At 48.6% G+C, this 22,799-nt stretch overlaps 1 protein-coding gene across 4 annotated transcripts in view; it reads left to right on the top strand.

Annotated features, from left to right (window-relative positions):
• POLR3A (RNA polymerase III subunit A) overlaps positions 1-22,072 on the top strand; it is a 45,597-nt gene extending 23,525 nt beyond the window's left edge. For 2 of the 4 annotated variants that reach the window (XM_036438093.2, XM_036438096.2), the window contains 15 exons: positions 1,184-1,295; positions 2,482-2,600; positions 4,192-4,329; positions 6,289-6,459; positions 7,306-7,419; positions 10,829-10,915; positions 11,001-11,083; positions 11,600-11,770; positions 13,468-13,561; positions 14,481-14,573; positions 15,881-16,045; positions 16,492-16,656; positions 16,881-17,012; positions 18,023-18,155; positions 20,143-22,072. In XM_036438093.2, coding sequence (XP_036293986.1) covers positions 1,184-1,295; positions 2,482-2,600; positions 4,192-4,329; positions 6,289-6,459; positions 7,306-7,419; positions 10,829-10,915; positions 11,001-11,083; positions 11,600-11,770; positions 13,468-13,561; positions 14,481-14,573; positions 15,881-16,045; positions 16,492-16,656; positions 16,881-17,012; positions 18,023-18,155; positions 20,143-20,291 — 1,926 coding nt within the window. In that variant the 3' untranslated portion in view covers positions 20,292-22,072. The remainder of the gene's footprint in view (positions 1-1,183; positions 1,296-2,481; positions 2,601-4,191; positions 4,330-6,288; positions 6,460-7,305; positions 7,420-10,828; positions 10,916-11,000; positions 11,084-11,599; positions 11,771-13,467; positions 13,562-14,480; positions 14,574-15,880; positions 16,046-16,491; positions 16,657-16,880; positions 17,013-18,022; positions 18,156-20,142) is intronic. The other 2 variants (XM_036438095.2, XM_036438094.2) reach the window with 2 other exon arrangements.
• The last annotated feature ends 727 nt before the right edge of the window (positions 22,073-22,799 follow it).

A 22,799-nucleotide genomic window follows, 5' to 3' on the forward strand; every position in this document is an offset into this window, starting at 1 on the left:
CTGGTAAAGTGCTTCTGCCATGTCTGTTTCCCACACCCTTCGCCTACAGGCTGGCACTGCCACTGTCTAAATGTATGGTCTTTGAAAGAGACTTGGGTACAGAAGATGGAAAATTCATGTCAAGAGTCATGTACCAGAGTGCCGCCCCTCTGCCCCCTTTGGGAACTAGGTTAGCTGAGAACAAGACCAGCACATATCCAAGTCAGAATCACAACCATCCTTTGAGAGCCCTGCGTGTTCTCTGAAGCAGCCCGGTCAGCAGTCTGTCTGCACCGGGTTTGCCTGGTTCTCCAGAGGAAGGGCTCTGTAAGCAGTAAGAAGTTTTCTGATCAAGTGAATTTTTAAAGCAGGTTGTGTGAGGTTATCACCCTTTCTAGCTCATCCTTAATCTCACTTAAGTCTGAAAGAGGGCTGGGGGGAGAAATGGGAGGTTCTCATCTAGCAGTGTTTCCCAAAGTGTGGTAGGCGTACCCCCAGGGGTACAGGAAGAGTTTGGTGGGGATATGCACTGCACTGTGCTTAGCTGTGCCTAATTGTACGTTCTCATGAGTACAAGGGGTACTCAGCGTTACAAAAATTATAGAAGGGGTACACATATGTCAAAAGTTTGGGAAACACTGATCTAGAGAATTACTTGAGGCCGCAGCAGCACTCACTTTTACTGGAACCATGGCCCTGAGTGACTAAGCCTCCTGAGTTGGGGGTTGAGGAAGGACAAGAGTGGATGAGCTGGAGGACTGGAGCATTCCAGGGGAGTCACCTCATCGCACGCTTCACTGTGGGAGTTCAAATGTGTTCTTGGCAAGAAAAACTAGACACATTTTATAAATAGTCCAGGCATTGTCTTTCCCTGTGCACATTTACTCAGGCATGTGTGTGCACAGCGATAGACTTGCTGATATGTGTTGTATGGTTCTGTGCACACAGCCACACACATTCTCCTTACTATCATTGAAAGGGTTGCTCGGGGTTTTGTTACTAAGCCTCTTTACCTCACACACTGATTTGGAATCTTGTGGAAGATGTTGATCTGTGCATAAAGGGCATCCTGGTCTTCCAAGGCTCTGAAACCTCTATCTTTTGGAAATCTGACATCTTAAATATTTTCACATTTCCTTAAATTGTACATTTGTCATCAGCAGAGCCAGTGAGGGTGACTCCACACCTCCCTCTCTCCCACCAGGCTCTGATCCTGAAGGAGCTGTCGGTGATCCGAGACCATGCGGGCAGCGCCTGCCTCCGGGAGCTGGACAAGAGCAACAGCCCCCTCACCATGGCTCTGTGCGGCTCCAAAGGTGCGTGCTCTGACCGCCACGATCAGTGTATTGTCCGTATGGAGTGGCCGTATTCTCCATATGGACTGGCTGGTTCTGTTCTGCAAAATGTAGGAATCATAACTTCAAATAGACCTTTTGTTTATAAAGGCATATCTCTTTAAATCAGGTTCACTCATATGTTGTTTAAAAAAAAAACACACCTGTATTTTCGATCCACGGTTGGGAATCTGCGTATGTAAGGGCTGACTTCAGTTACATATGGATTTTTGACTGCAGGCAGCTGATGCCCATCACCCTCACATTATTCAAGGGTCAGCTGTATATAGAAAAAGAACTATTTACATTTTGGGGAGTTGATTAATCTAGAGCACATGTGTCAAACACAAGGCCCACGGGCCAAATCCGTCCCGCCAGGCCTTGCAATGTGGCCCGCACCGCGCTGTCATCACTGCACTCCACTGCGTTTCCATCACAATGACAGTTTATGACTGTTCAGTAAACCATTCGGCCCGCGATTTAGGCTGGATTTTAGATTTTGGCCCCTTCTCTGATTGAGTTCGACACCCCTAATCTAGAGGAACTTCTTGGTAATGTGTGTGGGGAGAGCCTTTGGTCAGACCCCTTACATCGCTCTCAGCTGTCACATTCTAGGTGGTGAAGAAACAGCCCTATTGTTCATTTGGCCACACGGGGATGCTAAGTTTGAGGGTGTTTTGAGCAACTTTAAAACAACTTTTAAAAAGCTAAAAAATAATATATAGTATTTAGTGATGAAGCAAAACGCTTTTAATTTCACACCTACCCAGGATCTTAAAACATTAGGTTTCATGGTGCTGTGCTCAAATTCAAAACCTCTATGCTTCCCCTATTTCTAAAAATTTTTTACAGATAAAGTTCAAATTCTTTAACTTTACTGCCTTTAACCACAATATTCTACTTTTTTGCTCCTTGCACATGCCTCACCCTTTCCCTGAAGAGTCTTGCCTCCAACTCTGACGTGCTTGCTGGTGCTTGCTGTGCTGCTCCAAGCACCTCTAGCCCTCACCCCGCCGCCTTCCCTGTTACCGAGCTCTCCCCTAGGCTGTGACCTTACTGTGGGGAGGGGCCGGGTCTGCATTACAAGCTGTTTTATTCCAGGATCTGCTTGCACTTCAGTTAGTGTTATTTCAGTAAATGATGTTATATTCCTGACCTGTTTCCCCAGGTTCCTTCATTAACATATCACAGATGATTGCCTGTGTGGGACAGCAAGCCATCAGTGGCTCCCGAGTGCCAGATGGCTTTGAAAACAGGTCCTTGCCTCACTTTGAAAAACACTCAAAGGTAAGCCGTGGAGGGTCAGGCAGAACTTAAGGACAGCCATCCGCAGTGCAGAAGTAGCTGAGCTCTGCAGCTGCCAACCATATACAAGGGCTGGCACTGCTCAGGGTCGTTATTGCCCCTTCAATCCAACTGGGTCTCGTAGAAGGAGCCTGGTAACACTTGGACAATGCCCCTTTTGAAGTTCCTCTCCGAGGAGGAGGATTTCAGGTTCCCATCCAACTTAAGCCATCAGAATGAATATTTACATATATGTTCAATCTGTTTGCTTATTTGGGGGAGATTTACATAAAAGTTAAGGATTTTTAAATAGTTTAAACCACACGTAAGCCAAACAAGAAATTTTAGGTTCTCCCTCTGGAATTCTCAAACTCAGCTTTTTAATGTCTTCTGAATTCTATTAGCCTTGTGGTTTGGGCGCTAATGTAAGCAGAGAGAGGCAAACCTGTGCTGAGGTTGTTCTGGGACTCAGGGCAGACAACTGTTAAACCTGTAGTTACAGAACTTAAAGTAGATTTGGGCCCTCAGTGAATTCTGGGTGTGGAGTCCAACAGCTCCTGCCACTTGGAACTGCAGTATTTCTGTTCAGCCCCTCCTAGGCAAACAGCACTGCTGTCCTGAGATGTATGGAGTCTGGGTATGAGGTAGCTCCAGGAACAATGCAGGTCCTCTGCTCCTGGTCAGAATTCACCAGCAGTCAGGCAAATAAGTGGTCGCTGGAATGGTACCTGCCTGTGTGTCGGGCTTAGAGTTGTAGGGCAGCTGACTAGTTTGGAGGAGAGGCCAAGGGCATCCAAACTTCTCGGTCCCTGGGCCAGTGCTAGATTAGACTTGGGGAAGTCTGCTTGCGTAGAAAGGTCTTTGAGTCCACAGGTTGCCCCTTAAACACAGTAAGGAAGCAAGAGGTTGGTCTGTTCTTCTCAGTTGTCCTCTAAGGAGCATAGACTATCCAGACCAAAGGCTATTTGGCCATTTCACATGGTGCTTTACATATGTGCATATTGTTAACAGTATCACTGAAATACATTGTATATGTCATAGTCACCCATTCAAAGTGTACAGTTCAGTGACTGAATGTACAGTTAGTAAGTATATTCACATGATGGTGTGATCATCCCCATCATCTAATTTTAGGACATTTCCCACACCCCAAGTGAACCCCATAAACAGTAGCAGCTCATGGCTATGTTCTGGAGGTGGATAGGCTGGCATAGGAAGGATGTCTTTAAGGGAGTCACTACTTCCCAGGAAACGGGCTGGCTGCTGCGGTCAGTGAGTGCCCTCCGAGGTCCTTGGCTGCCCGTCTGTTCTAGGGATGGCAGCCCAGGCTTTGGTTTTCTCTCCTGAGCCACTTGCCTGCCACTGGCACCAGCACCAGCCCTGGCGGGGACCTCACCCTCCTTGTCTCTGGTAAGAATGGGTTGTGCCAAATTATTTCTCATTTAGGGGAGAGTATACAAAGCCTGCCACTTCAGAGAGTGCAATGGCCAAGGATTTCTAGCTGGAAGGGGTGGCATTTTCTGATGTGAATGGGTTTTGGAATGGTGGACCCAGTATTTTTGTTTGATTTTTCTTTTTTTCTACCTCTCTTTAGCTCCCAGCTGCCAAAGGCTTTGTGGCTAATAGCTTTTATTCTGGTTTGACACCAACTGAGTTTTTCTTCCACACAATGGCTGGCCGGGAAGGTCTAGTCGACACAGCCGTAAAGACAGCTGAAACGGGATACATGCAGGTAATTGAAGAAATGTAGGCCATTGGCAACAGAGTAGGACAGAGCTCTGTGGATTTTGACTGCTGAGTGTTTACATATTTTGTGCATGAGCTAAAATGTACCCTGTTTGGTAATAAAAAGGAAAAATTAAGAAACAGAAGAAATTAACAAAAAAGGGTAATGTTAATCTTCCAAATGCTGTGTACCTCGAATGATCAAGACCAGGCCAGAGCCACACTTTGCAAGGCTCTATGGGAGGAGAATGTGCATTCTGGAACATAAGGGTTGACCCTCACTGAGCCTGTTTCCTAATGCACACAGTGGGAGTGGCAGTGCATACCTCCTGTCTATGGAGAGGACTCTGCTTCACTTTGCAGCTGTGTGTATACTAACTCATTATTAGTATCATCTATCTTGGCATTTTGGTGCCCGCAGGGGAGCTGGGAGGGAAGGCTCCCCACTGTGTGTGCAGTCTAGGATAACAGGGCCAGGGGGTTAATTTAAACTAGAGGTTTCCTGTGCCCTTGATGCAGAGGAGTGGAAACACATTCCTGCTTTGTTCTACCTTAGACTGAAAAAAAAAATCCTTAGCAAGGGATTTTGTTTTGTTTCGTTGTGTTTTGTTTTTTTCCAGTCTAATTTTTATTTCTTCTCTGTACTAGTAATATATGTTTATTTAGTTTTAATGTTTTTACCTACTATACAACACCAAGTAAAGTTAACTCTTCAAGTTGCTGGACCATGAACTCGCTGTAGCTTTGTGTCCTCTGTCTCCCACCACTGTGGATGCCAGTCTGAGAAGCATGGCCCTTTGCAAACTGGGAACCAGGGATGTGGGCGAGTGGGCCAGACAGACAAGGCCGCTGAGGGTGAAATCGGCTCTAGCCAGTAGACACCTACTTCTCTACCCTCTTCTGTAGGTCGTGTGGTGTGTCATTACTGATATTTCCCTTTTCATCATCTTTTTTTTTTTTTTTAATATATTTTATTGATTTTTCACAGAGAGGAAGGGAGAGAGATAGAGAGCCAGAAATGTCGATGAGAGAGAAACATCGACCAGCTGCCTCTTGCACACCCCCTATTGGGGATGTGCCCGCAACCAAGGTACATGCCCTTGACCGGAATCGAACCTGGGACCTTTCAGTCTGCAGACCGACGCTCTACCACTGAGCCAAACCGGCTTCGGCCCTTTTCATCATCTTTTGATGGGAAATTGCCCTTCAGTTTTGGAGTGTGCTGCTTTTGTCAAAAGCCCAAGGACTGAAATGCTTTTACCACTCTTGCCAGAATGTCTTTGACTCTATTTTTTGTCTTTACGTTTTGGAGTAGAATATGGATTTCCCAGAGCAGTGTGTTAACCTGGAACAAATTGGTTCTGGCAGCAGGGGTTTTTGTTTTGAAGTTGCCTGGAGGAAGAGTTCTTTCTCCCTAATTCACTGAGCCACCCTCACATTACTGTTGCAGTGGGTTCTGCTGGGAGAAGGTGTTCCCTGAGCAGATTTGAGAAATGGCCGCTGCCTGCTGGTTCAGACACAATGCTGGCCCTGTTCTTCCCCTGTCCCAGAAGAGGGTCTGTACCTGATCCTCTGTAATTCATATTGAAGTCCACGGGGGTCCGAGATTAAGTTGTGTTTAGAAATTCAAAGCTGTTGCATTAATTTATACCTTAGGGAGAAAGGGAGAGGAGGCACAGCAGGCTAGGAAAACAGTGTTCGCATATTCCTTCAGGGTAGATGGGGTTTAAATTGCAGGTATTCTAAAACACACCAAAGTGCTGGAGGTTGGGCACATTCTAAACCCCACTGGACAGGTTAGTGAGGCAACTTGGCCTCATTCTTGGGGTTAGGGGGATCTTTTTAAGGGATTTCTAATAAAATGTTTTTATGTGATTTAAAGGGCTAGTAACCTTGAAACTTAGAGTTGGGAATCTCATCCTCTGCACATGTGACTAGTCTTTGTTTTCTGTTTCATTCCCTTTAGAGAAGGCTTGTGAAGTCCCTTGAAGACCTTTGTTCACAGTATGATTTGACAGTCCGAAGCTCTACGGGAGATATCATACAGTTCATTTATGGGGGAGATGGCTTAGATCCCGCAGCTATGGAGGGAAAAGATGAGCCCTTGGAGTTTAAAAGGGTTCTGGACAACATCAAAGTAAGATTTAGTGTTATATCTGGGGATGGAGTGTTCTTAGGATGGAGGTGCCCTTTGGAAAATCACACACAGTTTAATGCTCAATCATATCTACCCAACTACTGGCTTAGTATTTTCCTTTTATGTTACTCTGTATAAGTTTTCCAATATTAAAGGAAAATATTTTCTCAATTTCAAAGTCTAGTGTTAGTCATCAAATCCAGTAGAAGGGGACTTTTGTTTCTGTGTAACAGGCCAGTGTTATAAGTCATGGGTGTGAAAAGCAGTTACATTTCACATAATTTAGAGCAGCCTTTTAGAAGGTAGTTTGACAGTATCGATCTGAATTAAAATGTGGGTGCCTTTTGCTCCCATAGTTCCTCTGAGAGGAACCAGCCCTGCAGAAATTATCTAAGGGTGCCAAGAGTTTTCCAGCACTGTTTGTGGTAGAGGCAGACCATCAGGGAGGAGAATTCAGATACATAGTGGTCTGCCTGTGCATTAGGATGATAAGGAGCCCTTACATCTTTGGGGAAATGCTATGAGCTTGAGGGTGGAGGAATATTTTCACTCTTAAAATATTTGGAATTTTTTAAAACAACAATTTGTATCTTTTATGCAAATCTGGGTTGGGTGAAGTTTGGGAGCAATGTGATAATACCCAGAAGTCTTTGTGTAAGTGGAGTACCAGTTTATCGTTTCCACCTTCATATAAAGGTAGAATCTAAAACTCATTTTGAAGGAGAAAAACATCACAGGTTGCTAGAAGATCCCTCTAAGTATCCTGTCTCTTGTAGCTTCTTTCATTTAATATTTCCCCCTTCTCCGTTGCCCCCCACATCACGCTTTGTCCTTTGAACACTTGAGGCAGTCTTCCCGTGTCAGAGCGAGCCTGCGCTCAGTAAGAACGAGCTGGTCCTGAGCACCGAGTCCATCATGAAGAAGCACGAGTTCCTCTGCTGCCAGGAGAGCTTCCTGCAGGTAAGCTCCGGTGCTGATCGCCCCCCTGGCTGTCACCGGAAAGTGGTGGCCAAGGCCAGCGGGGACTTTCATGAAATGGGGAGTGGGGGTGGGGGAGGTTGTGTAAGAGTGTTTCTTTGTTTAAAAAATTAAGCAAAAGAATGGCTGAGGCAAAATCTCTGCAGCCAATGTGAAGAATTTATCTCATGTCTTTCTTAGTTTGTGGCTTCTACACAGTGTTTTCCTATTAGAAGAATGTTAGAGAACTGATTTGTGCGTCACCCCTCCTGTGTACTAGCTCTTCTTTGTTCATTCTGAATTCCAGTAATTTGTATTGGTAGGGGGCTGTCTCAGTGCCCTTTTAAGTCACTCTTTCTCCTACTCCAGTATGGATCAGAAATCTGTGAGTCTGCCCTGCTTTTTCTTCGGAGGAACTGGTACCTCTTAGCGTTTTTTTTGTTGTTCGTTTTTTGTTTTTGTTTTTTTAATGTCACTGACCCGTTTAAGCAGCTCCTTTCTCTTTATGTGGTTATGATCAAAAGCAAAGGGATGCAGGAACCAGTTGTTTCTTGTTTGTACTGATTGGTTATTCAAATGCAGCAAAAAACAGCAGGAATGTATCCCTTTCAGTATATCAGAAATAAAAGCCATGCCCAGCTGGTGTGGCTCAGTAGTTGAGCCAGGAAGTCATGGTTCATTTCCAGGTCAGGGCACATGCCTAGGTTGTGCATTCAATCCCCAATAGGGGGCGTGCAGGAGGTAGCCAATCAATGATTCTCTCATCATTGATGTTTCTATCTCCCCTTCTCCCTTCCTCTCTCTGAAATCAGTAAAAATATATTTAAAACATTTTAAAAGCCACAGAGTGAAAGTACAAGGATACTTTGAGTTAAGGAAGCTTCACTTTCTTTCATGTGTTGAGGAGTGAAAGGGGAAAAAGAATCTTACAGAAAGTAATATGTTTAAATCAAGAGTATGGCTAGGCTGGGAGCCTTTGTTTTAATGTTTTTCCATAGATTTTTTTTTTTTTAACTAACAAGTTAGAGTTATGGTTTTGTTCTTCTACATCATCATATTTGCTTACATATTTCTCTGTTTATTCTTGAAGACCTTTACTGAGACAGGCTATGAGAAATATAACGAGGTAACGCACTTCGCATGCTGCCGCTGCTGAGCGTAGAGGGGTGAACCGAGCAGCACTCGGCTGCTTGCCAGCTCTGGAGACGACAGCCCTTCATCCTAGGGCTGGCAAGCAGGCCTCCTGTGCGTCACTTCGGACTGGCCTCTGGCTTGTCTTTGACAAGGGTTATGGGTGACCTCTGACCTCAGTGTTTATTTAGTCAGTGAGCAGCACTGTGTCATACACTGTGCAGGTCCTGGGAACACAAAGATGACTAAACATGTCCTTGCCCTTCAGTGGCTCACAATCTGGTGAGCTCAGTCTTTCCAAGAGGGTTCAAAATCCGCTGGCCAGACAGATTTGTCTGCGCCTCTGAGCTGTGTCCCGGCCCTCGCCTTGCCAGAGCTGAGGCAGCGGAGGCGGCTGCTGAGTGGCGTTGAGCCCTGGCCCTGCCAGAGGCTGGTGCCCCTGCTCACAGACTGCTGTGGTGTGGGTGTGAGAACCTAACTGCTAGTTAAGCTTGTGATTAATCGCCTGTCACTTGCCATGTTGTGAGTTCCCTGTAGTATGCATGGGTTGATTCAGCTGAATTCTTAGTAGCTTATTTCAGTTTTCATTTCTGCAAAATGAGCCCTTTTTCTTAACCTCCAGAATGTCTAACTTTTGTGTAAGTCATTTCAGCAAAGCCGCTGGAAGCGGGTCCCTGTAGGTGGCCGCTAAAGGTTCGTTTCCAGAGCCTGAGCTGGGGAGTGGCTTTAGGTGTGTCCTCTCTACTGTGTGTGCAGAGTTCCTCCAGATGCCCGGCCGCGGGATCTCTCTCCAGTTTCCCCGCACCGGCAGGTGGTGCACCTTTAACACCCGGCGACAGTGGCAGCATCTGAGCCAAGAGGATCTCAGGAGCTTTCTCTAAAAGCAGCGGCTAGACAAGAAGGCGGGGAGGAAGTCAGCAATGTGGAAGAGGCTCTTCCCACGGATAACATAGAGGAAAAGTGAGGCAGCACAGCGCGTGCTGCCTTTGAATAGTCCCTGTGAGGCAGAGTCACGCCCGGGGGGAGGGCTCTGCTCTGTGGTGTGTGCTCTCAGCTCATTTGAGAAGTGCCGAGTCAGTCCTATCAAGTGTGACCCCTGGGAGCCGCACTCTGAAGGGGGCAGTGCGTCACAGCGCAGCACACCCTCGTAAGCACTGCCGGGAGGAGGTGATGGCTGTCCTGGTCCTGGGAGTGACCAATGCGCTGGCTTTATTTCACAGACACACTGTCAGCTGTAAAACAGATGGTTTTCTCCCCTCTGGGGGTTGCCAGAAAACTTTGCCTCAGGTCTGTGGTCTCCAATACTGCCCTCCTCGTGATGTACTTCTCACCTTCCTTGCTCCACTTTGTCTCCATCCTGCTGCTTAAAGTTCTGTTCTTCCGTCCTTTTTTGTTTTTTTGTCCTTTGAGAGTACTTAAATACAGCAGCAGGAATAGCAAATATACTGATGTTTCAATTCTAGCTGAGAGCGGTTTCCAGGAACCCTTCCAAATTTCTGATTATGTGGGAGGGAGTCGGAGACTGAGGGGTGAGGCTGAGGTGAGAGTAAGGGAGCTGAGTGTGGGGGTGTTTCCTTTGAAATGTACATAATGTCTGCAAAGCTATGCTTTAGCCTGTTAGTTTTTAAATTGATCATAATGACTTCAGGAGAAAATCTAAAGTTAATCAGTCTAGAAACTAAGTATAACAGTGCATTTCTACCTGCTCTGAGCTGTGTGAATGGAGGCAGTGTGTATGCCTGGAGAGCAAAGGGACAGCGGAAGGTAAGAAGGCTTACCTAGTGTAAGGGCGACATGGCAGGGCCAGGAAAGTGATGGTGTGGGCCATTGCTGAAGCATTACTGGAGAAAAGAAGGCCCTAGAAACATCTGAACCAGTGAGCGCTGTGGATGTGGATGATTAGGTTATCCCTTGGTAGAACATTTTGTAGTAAGAACTTTATCCATGTTGTATCCTTTAAAGCACATGTGTCAAACACAAGGCCCTCGGGCCAAATCCGTCCCGCCAGGCCTTGCAATGTGGCCCACACCGCGCTGTCATCACTGCACTCCGCTGCGTTTCCATCACAATGACAGTTTATGACTGTTCAGTAAACCATTCGGCCCGCGATTTAGGCTGGATTTTAGATTTTGGCCCCTTCTCTGATTGAGTTCGACACCCCTACTTTAAAGTATGCATTTAGCTGTCAGTATGTTAGTGATACCATGGCTTGCCTATTACTGAAGTTTATAAAACACATCATATCATCTGAATTATTGATATTTGCTATGTAATCATTCAGGAAATAAAGGAATTCATTAAGGGGGTTTCTGAGAAGATCAAGAAAACCAGAGATAAATATGGCATCAACGACAATGGCACAACAGAGGTAAATGGCCTTCCCGGCTGGAAGGGCGGACACTCGGGTATTTTCAGGTGCCAGCCCTAATTCTGCACTTGGTTTTCTTCTCCAGCCCCGGGTGCTGTACCAGTTGGACCGGATCACCCCCACCCAAATAGAAAAGTTTCTGGAGACCTGCAGGGACAAGTACATGAGGTAGGATGCTCACCGTCTTAGACTACTGGTAGTCACAAGGGTCTCAGAGCCTTCCTCTTGGCCCATGGGAACAGAATTCTGCACCAACACCACTTAATGATTGCCTGTACAAACGGATGCTCCAAGTTGTGGAATTGCAAAGAAATTTCCAAGTGTTTTCTCCCCACAGAGAAATTAATATATATTTGGCAGGCGCCATTCCTGTCTCTGCCTTCAGTTCCATTTGTTAGCAGGCTCTCATAGCTTCTTCAGGCAATAGACTTGGGGCCCAGTCGTTGCACGTTGACCACAAGCAGGCACACCGTATTCAGTTTCATCATCTGACCCTTCTGGGCATTGTGTCTCCTGTATGCACGTATTACCGATCTATGCCAGTTCCTCCTCTGCCACCAGCACAGCTTGGCTCGTTGAAATTCCTTCCTGACCCTGAAGGCATTTTTTTTCTGCTGAAAAGAAATAACCAGAAGCTTCTCCCTGGCAGTTTTACTGGACTTTCCATCCATATCTTTCTTCTAGGGCACAGATGGAGCCTGGTTCTGCGGTAGGTGCCCTCTGTGCCCAGAGCATCGGGGAGCCGGGCACCCAGATGACCCTGAAGACTTTCCACTTTGCAGGCGTGGCCTCCATGAACATCACCCTGGGTGTGCCCCGCATCAAAGAGATCATCAATGCTTCCAAGGCCATCAGGTGCCCGCCTCTGTTTCCCTTCTGCTCCCATACTGCCTGTCTCGTTTTTTCAGAAGCAGTGACTCTCTTGTCGTGTGTGCTGTTTAAATGGGCAGTATCTCAAACTTTAGTGGCATGCCTGTGTTAATCATATTTTAGCTTTTAAAAAAACTCTGGAAAAAAATACTAGTTGAAACTAGATACGTAAAGTCAAAATTGAAAAGTGGTTCTTTATGGCCATTGGTCACATGAAAGAGAGAAACCTAAGGAACTGCTGGGAAGATGACAGCAGTGTGGCAATGAAGATTTCAGACTTTTTTTGTTTTTGGTAATCCTTACCCAAGGATCTTTTAAGTTTCCCCTTTTTTTAGAAAGTGGGAGGGGGGTGGAGAGAGAGAGAGAAACATTGATATAAGAGAGACGCATCGATTAGTTGCCTCGTGTACGTGAACTGGCTAAGGCCAGGGATTGAACTTGCAACCCGGATACATGCTTTTGATCAGGAATCAAATCTGAGATCCTTCGGTGCACAAGCCAACACGCTAACCATTGCACACCTAGCCAGGACTAGGTTTCCCTTTTCTTTTTAAATGTTTTTACTGATTTTAGAGAGAGGGGAAAAGAAAGATATATATATCAATGAGAGAGAATCATTGAATGGCTACCTTCTGACACACTTCCTGCTGGAAATTGAGCCCAAAACCTGGGCACGTGCCCTGACCAGGAATCGAACTGGCAATTTCCTGGTGCATTGGTTGCACTTAACCACTGAACCACACGGCTGGGCAGGTTTCAAATTTTTGATGTTGTATTTCCAGCCTAACCAGGCCCGTGTCTACCATTTGGGCTGTGGTCATGTTCTGTGACTCCCATGTTATTTCATGATAGGATTTGTAGGTGATCTGAGATTAGAAAATAGAGAAAAATGTTACAGTGCATTTGATGATTCATCTGTGATCTGAGTAAACATAGCATTAAGTGAAGAAAAGCTGCCTGTGGCTGTGGAATGGCAACCATAGACGTCCACAGTGGCGGGGGCTCTGCCTGCCTTCTCCGGGGCCTCCGTCTCGTTCAGGAGTGTGTGTTCAGGGGACACTATCAGGACAGTGGGTGTTGGAGGAGCTGGAGGTGTCCTGGAGAGCAGGTTATGGGGCAGGGGAAAAGGAATGGCGGAAGCTATAATACACAAAGAGCCATTTTACTCAGGGAACAGAACTAATTAACTACTGATTAGGGCCAAAGAGGAAGAGATAGGTGGACTTGGTCAGAAAGAATTTCATAGAAGGCATTTCATTCACTGGTAGAGTGATTTGCCTCATGGACTCCAAAAATAGTAAATGTAAATGAGAATGTCTGGCCCTAGCTGGTTTGACTCAGTGGATACAGTGTTGGCCTGCAGACTGAAGGATCCTGAATTCGATTCTGGTCAAGGTCACATGCCCAGGTTGTGGGCTCGATCCACAGTAGGGGATGTACAGGAGGCAGCCAGTCAATGGTTTTCTCTCATCATTGATGTTTCTATTTCTCTCCCTCTCTCTTCCTCTCTGAAATCAATAAAAATATATTTTAAAATAATAAATGAGAATGTCTGAGGAAGCAGCTTGACAAAGCAAATGTTCAATTAGTTGCAGTTGCTTTTGTGTGCAGATTTAACAAGCAGCCATCTTCGAGCAGGCTTACTCCTCGTGCTGACATTGTTTTTGCTTTACTTTCCTCAGCACTCCAATCATCACGGCTCAGCTAGACAAGGATGACGATGCAGATTATGCTCGCCTCGTGAAAGGGAGAATTGAGAAAACTCTCTTGGGAGAGGTAAGGAGAAATCCCTTTTAATAATGAAAAAACTAGATCCATCATATTGCAAGGAAATATAAAAGCCAGGTGCTGTAGGTATGCCACTCGGTGTGTCCACACTATTCAATGTCCTTAAAAGAAAAGAGAGAGCAGGCCTGGCCAGGTACTCTGTTGGTTAGAGCATCATCCAGATACACCAAGGTTGCAGGTTTTATCCCCAGTCAGGAAATGTGCAAGAAGCAACCAATGAATGCATAAATAAGTGAAACAACAAAATCCCCTCCCTTGTCCTATCCCTCTAAAATCAACTTTAAAAAAAAGAGTAAGCAGGCCCTGGCCAGGTAACTCAGTTGGTTAGAGCAGCATCTCATAACGCCAAGGTGGGGAATTCAATCCCCAATCAGTACACATACAAGAAACAGCCAGTGTCTCAGCTGGTGTGGATCCGTGGTTGAGTGTCAACCCAGGAATCAAGAGATGGAGGTCCTATTCCCAGTCAGGGCACATGCCTGGGTTGCAGACTCAGTCCCCACAAGGGGAGTGCAGGAGGCAATCAATGGATAATGTTTCTCTCTCATCAGTATTTCTTTCTCCCTCTTCTTTCCTCTCTCAATGAATAGAAACATATATTTTTTTTAAATATATTTTATTGATTTTACACAGAGAGGAATTGAAAGGGATAGAGAGTTAGAAACATCGATGAGAGAGAAACATCGACCAGCTGCCTCTTGCACACCCCCCATTGAGGGTGTGCCCACAACCAAGGTACGTGCTTTTGACCGGAATCGAACCTGGGACTTTTCAGTCCCCAGGCCGACGCTCCATCCACTGAGCCAAACTGGTCTCGAAACATACTTTTTAAAGAAAGAAACATGCAGTGAATGCATTTAGAAAAAGGGAAAGTGGCTGACTAACATGCCGGTCTTCTGATACACAGATTTCAGAGTACATCGAAGAGGTGTTCCTCCCCGACGACTGCTTTATCCTGGTCAAGCTCTCCCTGGAGCGGATCAGACTCCTGAGGCTGGAAGTGAGTCGTTAACTAAACGTGTAGCGGCAGTCCCCCTGTCCGTCCCAGGCTGTGCCGGTGAAGAGGCCAGCACGGGCGCTGCAGAGGCTTGCCTTTGGTGCTTCTGTGTGAGTCTGTTGCACTTTCACGGTCTCTTTCTAAACCTGACCTGACACAGATGTTGCCATCGAACGTCACACAGGAAATTAGTTGAAATTTTGTGCAGGCACCGTACCCATTCACTATGACAAAGTGCTGCAGTATTGGTCTTGTCCATCTTCCCAGTGTCTAGAAGGGCCCTAGGGCTGTCTGTGTCTTCCAAATTTCTGGCCCCGGCGCCAGCACTGCACCTGGCTGGCTCAGGGAATGTTTTTGGGTGAACAGGTTACCATTACTTACCATATGGCATTTATGGTTGAAAGATTATCAGTCCTTCTCAGGGACAGACTGAGGCGGGGCATAAACTGAGTAACTTCTTGGCACTTTCCTCCCTCTCTGGGTAATTAAAATCCATACTAGTCTTCACACATTTTGTGCCCTTCTCTCAAGTACCTAGTTCATGTGTGTATGTTTTTTTTGTGTGTGTGTGTGTGTTTTAATATATTTTATTGATTTTTTTACAGAGAGGAAGGGAGAGAGATAGAGAGCTAGAAACGTCGATGAGAGAGAAACATCAACCAGCTGCCTCTTGCACACCCCCTACCGGGGATGTGCCCACAACCAATGTACATGCCCTTGACCGGAATCGAACCTGGGACCTTTCAGTCCACAGACCGACGCTCTACCACTGAGCCAAACCAGTTTCGGCCTCATGTGTGTTTTAATGGAAAGATGACCCAAATTGAGCAGCCAGTTTTCCAGGTTGGGGTTTCTCCAGGCTGGCTCTGGCCACCTGGCTCTGCCACCTGCCTCTGTCCTTTAGCATAAGAGCGGGACCGCATCGGGAGTGTAGACAGGAGTAGCTGTGAGGTCGTACAGGGGAAGTGGCACTGATGCTTTTAAATTGTCCTGGAAACCAACATCGCACTCCAGACTCCCCTGGAGCCCGGGTATGCTGCCATGAATTGAGCATGCATTTCCAGTGGGGTGTGGAGGGACTATAAAAAGAAACTGTTTTATAAATAAGCACAGATCAACATACAGTACGTAATAAATATAGTGTATCTCTAGTATTAGAATTTCATGGAGGGGAGAGAGATTGGGGGGGGGGGGGGGGAGCCTGAAAAGACTTCCTAGAGGGGCACGGTGACAAAAGGCTGAGGAATACTGGAATCAGAGGCTCCAAACCGTCAGTAATGCCCTGGGCGTGCGGCGCCCCGCCCCCGCAGGTGAACGCGGAGACGGTGCGGTACTCCATCTGCATGTCCAAGCTCCGAGTGAAGCCGGGCGACGTGGCCGTTCACGGCGAGGCCGTGGTGTGTGTCACCCCCCGTGAGAACAGCAAGAGCTCCATGTACTACGTGCTGCAGTTCCTGAAGGAGGACCTCCCCAAGGTGAGGCCACAGTCCCCCTAAGGCCCTGCCCAGCCAAGTGCCGGGAAGTTTGTAAGGGGATGCGTTTACCTCCAACGTCAGTACACAGGCCCCAGTGCACCCTAAGTGCTGTCACTACTAAGACTGAGGGGGTGCCCGTTTCGCCTTCTGTGCCACCCTCCTAAAGAATCAGTTGGTATTTTCTTAGTACAGTCACACCAGCTCTGTCTGTCAAACTCCTCTGTTCTCATAAAACTGTTCCCTGAACTGCTGCCTTCTCCCCGGACCTCAGGACGGTGGGCAGGACTTTCAGGCGCGGACGTCGCTGATGCTCCCCACTGAGAACAGGATGCTCCCGGGAACACCCGGGCCCGGCGTCCACTTCCTCTCTGCTGTGGTTTCTGAGGCTGCCGGGTGGTGGGGGCCACGACACTGCAGGGCCTCAGCGTCTGTGTCTCTGAGTCCAGGTGGTGGTGCAGGGCATCCCAGAAGTGTCCAGAGCTGTCATCCACATCGACGAGCAGAGTGGGAAGGAGAAGTACAAGCTCCTGGTGGAGGGTGATAACCTCCGGGCAGTCATGGCCACTCACGGCGTGAAGGGCACCCGAACCACCTCCAATAACACGTATGAGGTACTGCTCACACCTGGGTCCCCTTACACGCGTCCCGTCTCCCTCAGCTGGTTTCTGGCCTCCTGGGACAGCTGTTTGCTCTGGCTCTGCCACTGAAGACCTAATTCTGGAAAGGGCTTGGGGCTTGCCATGAACCTTCAGGGCAGCGTGAACCTTCAGGGCAGCGGGGAGAAGGGGAGTGGCACCTGGAAGTGGCTGCTTCCGCTCACCCTGGCTCTCCGTAGGTGGAGAAAACGCTGGGCATCGAAGCTGCCCGGACAACGATCATCAACGAGATCCAGTACACGATGGTCAACCACGGCATGAGCATCGACCGGAGGCACGTGATGCTGCTCTCCGACCTCATGACCTACAAGGTGCGTGGGGCCAGTCTCAGGAGAATGAAGCCGGCCTGCTTATAAGACAGAGTGCTTGCTGTGGTGGCCACTGCGAGAAAAGACGTCACCATCCCCCCAAAACAAGGCCTGGCGGGCAGGCTGGGTGTTCTGGTAAAACGCCAGTACAAACACCGCAACCTCCTGGTATGAGGGGGAGAATGGTTTTGTTCTTGGTAGAAATGTATCCTAAACCAAAGCCAGCTATTGCCAAAGGCCGGGGTGTCCTGGCAAACCGAGATGTTTATTCCCAATGAAACCATTTATCACACTTCTGTAGCCATTTCCAGGAAAAGACTAAGTTAACATGATCGTGGGGCTGAGGTTATATGGTTATGTATTTTTCCAAAAAAAAAAAGTCTCCCCTCTAGCAGCGCTGGGGACAACAGGTTTTAATGGCCTTCCCATCCAGACTGTGCTGCACTCGGAGGGCCGGACACTCCCACCTGGAGTCCAGGCCATGCTCTGAGGTCCCGCTTTCAGTCTTACTCCGCAGCATATATTGTTACTGCAGTTGCAATGAACAGCGGGCCTACCGTTTTTTATGCTGTCTTTTTTTAATTTAACGCTATATTCTCCATGTTGTTACATGGCTTTTAAGTATACTTTTTAATGGTGGCAGAATATTCCTTTTGGTGAAAACACCTAAATAGACTTAACTCTATCCCTGCTTTGTGCTTTTTGAGTTTTAAGTTCTTCTTTATGTAACGAACATCTTCAGAAAGTACTCTCTTTTCTCTAGATTCTTAGCTCTTTGTCCCACGGCCCCTGCTTGTGAGTGTAAGGATCCATGTTGTCAGTGGCTGGCAGCCTCACTGAGGCGGGGGGACAGTAGCTGTTAGCGTCCTCCGCACACCTGAGGTTGTGGCTTGAATAAAACTGCATTTGGCTGGTTTTTGCTTGTTCTGTGAAGAGGTGCCTTGGGTGCAGTTGGGTTTGAGCTTTCATTAGTGGCGTGGGTGCCAGTCTGACAGGTTTCTCCTTTGACACAGGGCGAAGTCCTGGGCATCACCAGGTTCGGCCTGGCCAAGATGAAGGAGAGCGTGCTGATGCTGGCCTCCTTCGAGAAGACGGCGGACCACCTCTTCGACGCCGCCTACTTTGGGCAGAAGGACTCCGTGTGCGGTAGGTGTGCTGAGAGCATCACCCGAGGCCTGGGGTGTTTGCAGCTTAGACCCTGGCTGGGGCTTTCTGAGAGGCAACCACACTGAATAGGCAGAGCTTCTGTTTTCTAACAGTAAAGTCACAGATCATGGAGCTGGAGCCAGTAGATTTTTATCTCCCAAGTTTGACTGGAGCACCCCACACCCCCCCACTTCTGTTAGGAGGCTGCTCTTTCAGGACAGTTAGTTTTCGGTCCAAGAAGAAAAGATGGACCCTGCGCGTACAGGAGCCTTTCCAGCCCCTGAAATCGCCGCGCCGCTCCTGCACCCTCTTGTGATGCGAAGGCTGGCAGGAGGGGCAGTGCCAGGCCTCCCTGTTGTCCTGACTCCCCGGCAGAAAAGCCTGCCTTTTATGTTTTTTGGAGCCCCTGTTCTGGGCACCTTAGATGTCCATATCTCAGCACCTCTGTGAGTTGTATCAAACCTGTTTGCAAGTAAGAAGACGGAAAAACTAACTTGCCTGCCATCCCTGCCAACTGCAGAGTCTTGCCCTGCACTGGCCTTGCCCCCCCGATCACAGAGTGCATCTCCCCTGGAAGCCTGGAGAGGAAGGAAGGGGAACTGCCGTAAAGTCCCTCCTGCCCACATGGCTCTTCCTGGTTCCTTTACAAAGAGCCCGCTTTACTCTAGCCTTTCTCGTGCCAAGATCCTGCAGGCCTGAGGTGGGAACTCGTGAGGAGCTGTGCCGCAGGAGGCTCAGGAGCCTCCCTAAGCCACAGGGATTCTAGGCCTGGCCGCCTCCGCCTCCAGAGCTCTCCTTCCCCCTGGCCATTCCCAGCACCTCCTGCTCTTGAGTGGATTTGCCACACAGGTGATGGGCAGGTGGAGCCCCAGTCAGTGTACCCTAAGATGCACTCTTCCTCCTCTCAAAGGGCATCAGCTGCAGATAAAGGGAAAGAGGAATTACATAATCCTTTAAGATAATAAAAGGTGAAAGAAAAGGAAGCAGGGATTGGGGCAGAGAAGGCCAAAGCCAAGGTAAAGGTAAGAGCAAGAGTGCTTGACCAGGGCGCTAAGACCCAGCACCCCAGCCTTGCCACCAGGATGGAGGCCCTGGGCCTGTGCTGCAGCCCTGCTGCCTGCCTGTGGCCTGCCCACTGCCCCTCTCTCCGCTGCTGTCCCCTTTGGGGCCTGGCCCAGCCACCCACCCCCACTGAAATCTTCCCTCTCCTGGTCCTGGACACGTTGTAATGTAACGTCGTCCTCACTGCATGTTGGTTTTAGTTTGGTTGTTTGCCTTTGCCTTTCTGGTTTCCTGATAGCACCAGCACAGAATGTAGTAGGCACACACTTGTTTTAGAGCCAGAAGCTGGCTGCAAAGCCCAGCACTGGATTTTGTAAAGCCGAACGGGGGCTCAGAGAAAGAATCTGCACCACCTCCCTACTCTGTGGCTCTCCAGGGAGCCCTGCCTTCTGAGTGTTTCCGGCTAGAGCTGTGCCTCTCCCAAGGCTGGGGCCGCCGCCTTCAGCCTGGCCCAGGCCTGGGCGCCGAGCACAGTGAGCAGCTTGCTGTTGCTGTTTCCAGGAATCATCACCTGATCATGCCGTCCAGTTTGCTTTTCTTCTGGGCCTAAGTTAAGCAAACACTGGATGGCAAACTCAGGAGTCCCTGCGCATCCTTCACTAGCCTTTCTGTCTACGTTAACGCTACAGAGTGTCTGGCTCTGGGGAGAGAACCACTGAGCCATCAGTCTCCAGCCGGGAGCTGGCTGTGGGCTGGCACAGCCCTTCCCCTGAGTATAAGAATCTCCACCAGCTGGGAGCAGGTGCCAGCCTGCGCTTCACAACTTCCCCTGTCATAGATAAGTAAAGTGGCCAGCCCAGGTTCAACCAGTTGATGTGTCGTGGATCTGGGACTTGAATCCCAGTTTCTGGCTCCTAGCAGTGTCTCTGTCCTGACAACCCACTGTGTGTCAGCAGCTCTCTAATCTTCGTCTGGTTGCTTTTAGGGGTGTCCGAATGCATCATCATGGGGATCCCCATGAACATTGGAACCGGGCTCTTCAAGCTGCTCCACAAGGCCAACAGGGACCCGAGCCCTCCCAGGAGGCCCCTGATCTTCGACACAAAGGAATTCCACATCCCTCTGGTCACATAGCCCCGGGGAGAGGGGACCAGAGGCTGCCTCGGCGCTGTGCTCCTTGGGACAGGCCCTGCTGTCCCCACCAGGCCAGCAGCCAGGGCAGGCCCCCAGTGACCCTGACCACCCACAGTGCTTGGCTGGGACAGCTGAGGCTTCTCCACACCTGCCGCCCCCTCTACCTCTGACACCAGGAGGCCCCGCTAGGAGTCCTCACTCATCCCCCCGTCACCAGGATCGAGGGGCCCGAGCCCACGGCCAGGGCACCGTCCCAGGTTCTCCACCCCTTGGTCCTGCCTGACTCTGTGTAATGTATTTGTGTAAATATTGTTACTATTATTTATTTGGTCAGTTTGAAAAAGTTGGTGTTTTTGTTATTTGATTTTACTTTTGAAACTCAGAAGCTTAGAAACCAAGAAAGCCAGCCCTGAAGCGTCTGGAAAAACTGGCTGAGCCGACGAGCCTGTCTGGGATTGGAAAGTGAGCCGAGCCGCCCTGAGGCCCCAGCTGCTCTGAAACGCTCTCTCATGTCCTGGCTACCCCGTTGCTTCGTCTGCCTCCAGCTCCTTCAGGTTGTGGCACTGCCTTGTCACTCTGCCTGTGACAGAGTCGGGGGCCTATTCTTCAAGGCCCACGGAGGCCTTGCTGGCGTTTGGGCCTGCTGGGGTGGGATTGCCGGTGTTCGTGGAGGTGATGAGTGAAGCTGGCCCAGCTGCCAGCACTACCTGGGTGGCCTCCCACCCTCCTGAATAATCGCCTGTGTGCGCAGGGGACGGGTGCAGAACTGGTGGCCTGAGAAGTGCCCCAGGGCAGTGGCAGCAGGTGCCAGCTGTAAGGGGTGAAAGGGTCACCCAAACAGGAGGTGGGGTCAGCTGGAGCTGGAGACTTGCCCCATTTGGCAACAGCAGACTCCTCGAAGAGTAAATACTGTGACAATAGGATGCACATGCCAGGCCATCTTCTGCTGGTGACTGTACCCTCCCTGGCGTGGTTTCCCGGCCTCTGGAGTATAGGGTGGCGGGAGGGAACACCAGCAGCACCCACTTGCCTCTGTGTGGCACCTGCTTAAAATGGGGGAGGAAAGATGGCGGCAACAGTGTGTTTTTGTGAGTAACAAAGACGCATTGCCAGGAGCCCCGGCCACCTGGGAGCGCTCATGGGACGGGATTGAGGTGGATGCAGATGGATTGGGATCAGCATGTGTCTCCGGATAGAAGGGTCCTGTGAGGGAGCTCACCACTCAGTGAGAAGTGAGGGTCCTGTAGGCACTGGTTCTCAGGTCCTGCCGGCTGCTGGGTCCACAGGCACACCAATGTTGGCTGGGAACTGTGTGCTCCCTGCTGTGTGTGCCATGGGGGGTGGTGAAATTGTCCCTAATGGAATCATCTCCCTGCCCTGGACTTAATAGTGAGCACAGAGCTTGAAGACCAGATTGCCCTGTGTTCTCCAGAGTGAGATCCATAGGTTAGGGTTTACTCTGGGCCTGTTTGGAAGAAATAAGAAAAACGTTTATATTCTGTCTCAGCCATTCACACATACATGTTCCTGCCTCCTCATCTGTCTAGCAGTTTGCCCTTTTTTATCTTTTACAAAGGATTAAAATAGCTATTGCCTCCGTTACAACCCCTGCTGTGTTCAGCACTTTGAGAAGGAGAAACATCCGAGTTTCACTGTGTCAGTTAAATTATGGTGTGTTTCCACTTCAGGGTTTATCTGTGTGCATTCACACTGATTCATGTCTGATTGAACCTGACACTGTATAATGATTTTTCATAAATTTTTGCTCTCTCTTGGCAGAATTCTATTTTTCTACCAAAGCTCAAAAGAAGGAAAAATGGAAATACATAAAACTAGCAGTTCATCCTGTAGGTCAGCGAATTTCAACTGGTGTGTTGCAAGAATTTTTAAAGCCTGCAATGCCTGGCCGTTTAGTCAGGAGCACTGACCTCTTTTCCCTGAGAGTGACAAATTAAACAGAGACAACAGTCAATAACAGTAGCCATTCGGTGTGAATGAGTCAAAACTATACCATTTTCCCCCCTGTCTGATTGGCAAAATATATATATATATTGGTATGCCACAGCATTTTAGTTGTTTATGTGTGCCCTCATGAGAAGGGTGGACCTCGCTGCTGTGGGTTGTGAAGCAGATGATGGGGATATACTCTGGTTGGGATGGGCTCTGATTCAAAATAACAATGTCCCTGCAGCAGGCCTCTGTCAGGTGCTGGGGTCAGCAGTAAGCACCAACCCCACACTGATGGAGCTGATTCAAACCCAGAGGCAGTAGTGCCCCCTAAGTACTGGAAGTGCCACCTGGCCAGGACTAGGTGCCAGCTCAACTGTTCATTCAACAAATAAGGGCCTCCTATCTCGAAGGCACTGTGCTAAGAACTAGAAATAGAGCAGTGAAACAGGTCCATTAGCAACAGATGCTTCTTAAAATAGCTCAGCAAAGCGGGTAAAGAGGTTCTGCATCAAACTTGGCAGAAAATGCATCTAGCATAATCTAGGGCCTGGTTCCTGT

Source organism: Pipistrellus kuhlii, unplaced genomic scaffold (assembly GCF_014108245.1).
Source record: "Pipistrellus kuhlii isolate mPipKuh1 unplaced genomic scaffold, mPipKuh1.p scaffold_m20_p_15, whole genome shotgun sequence".
Classification (NCBI taxonomy): Eukaryota; Metazoa; Chordata; class Mammalia; order Chiroptera; family Vespertilionidae; genus Pipistrellus; species Pipistrellus kuhlii.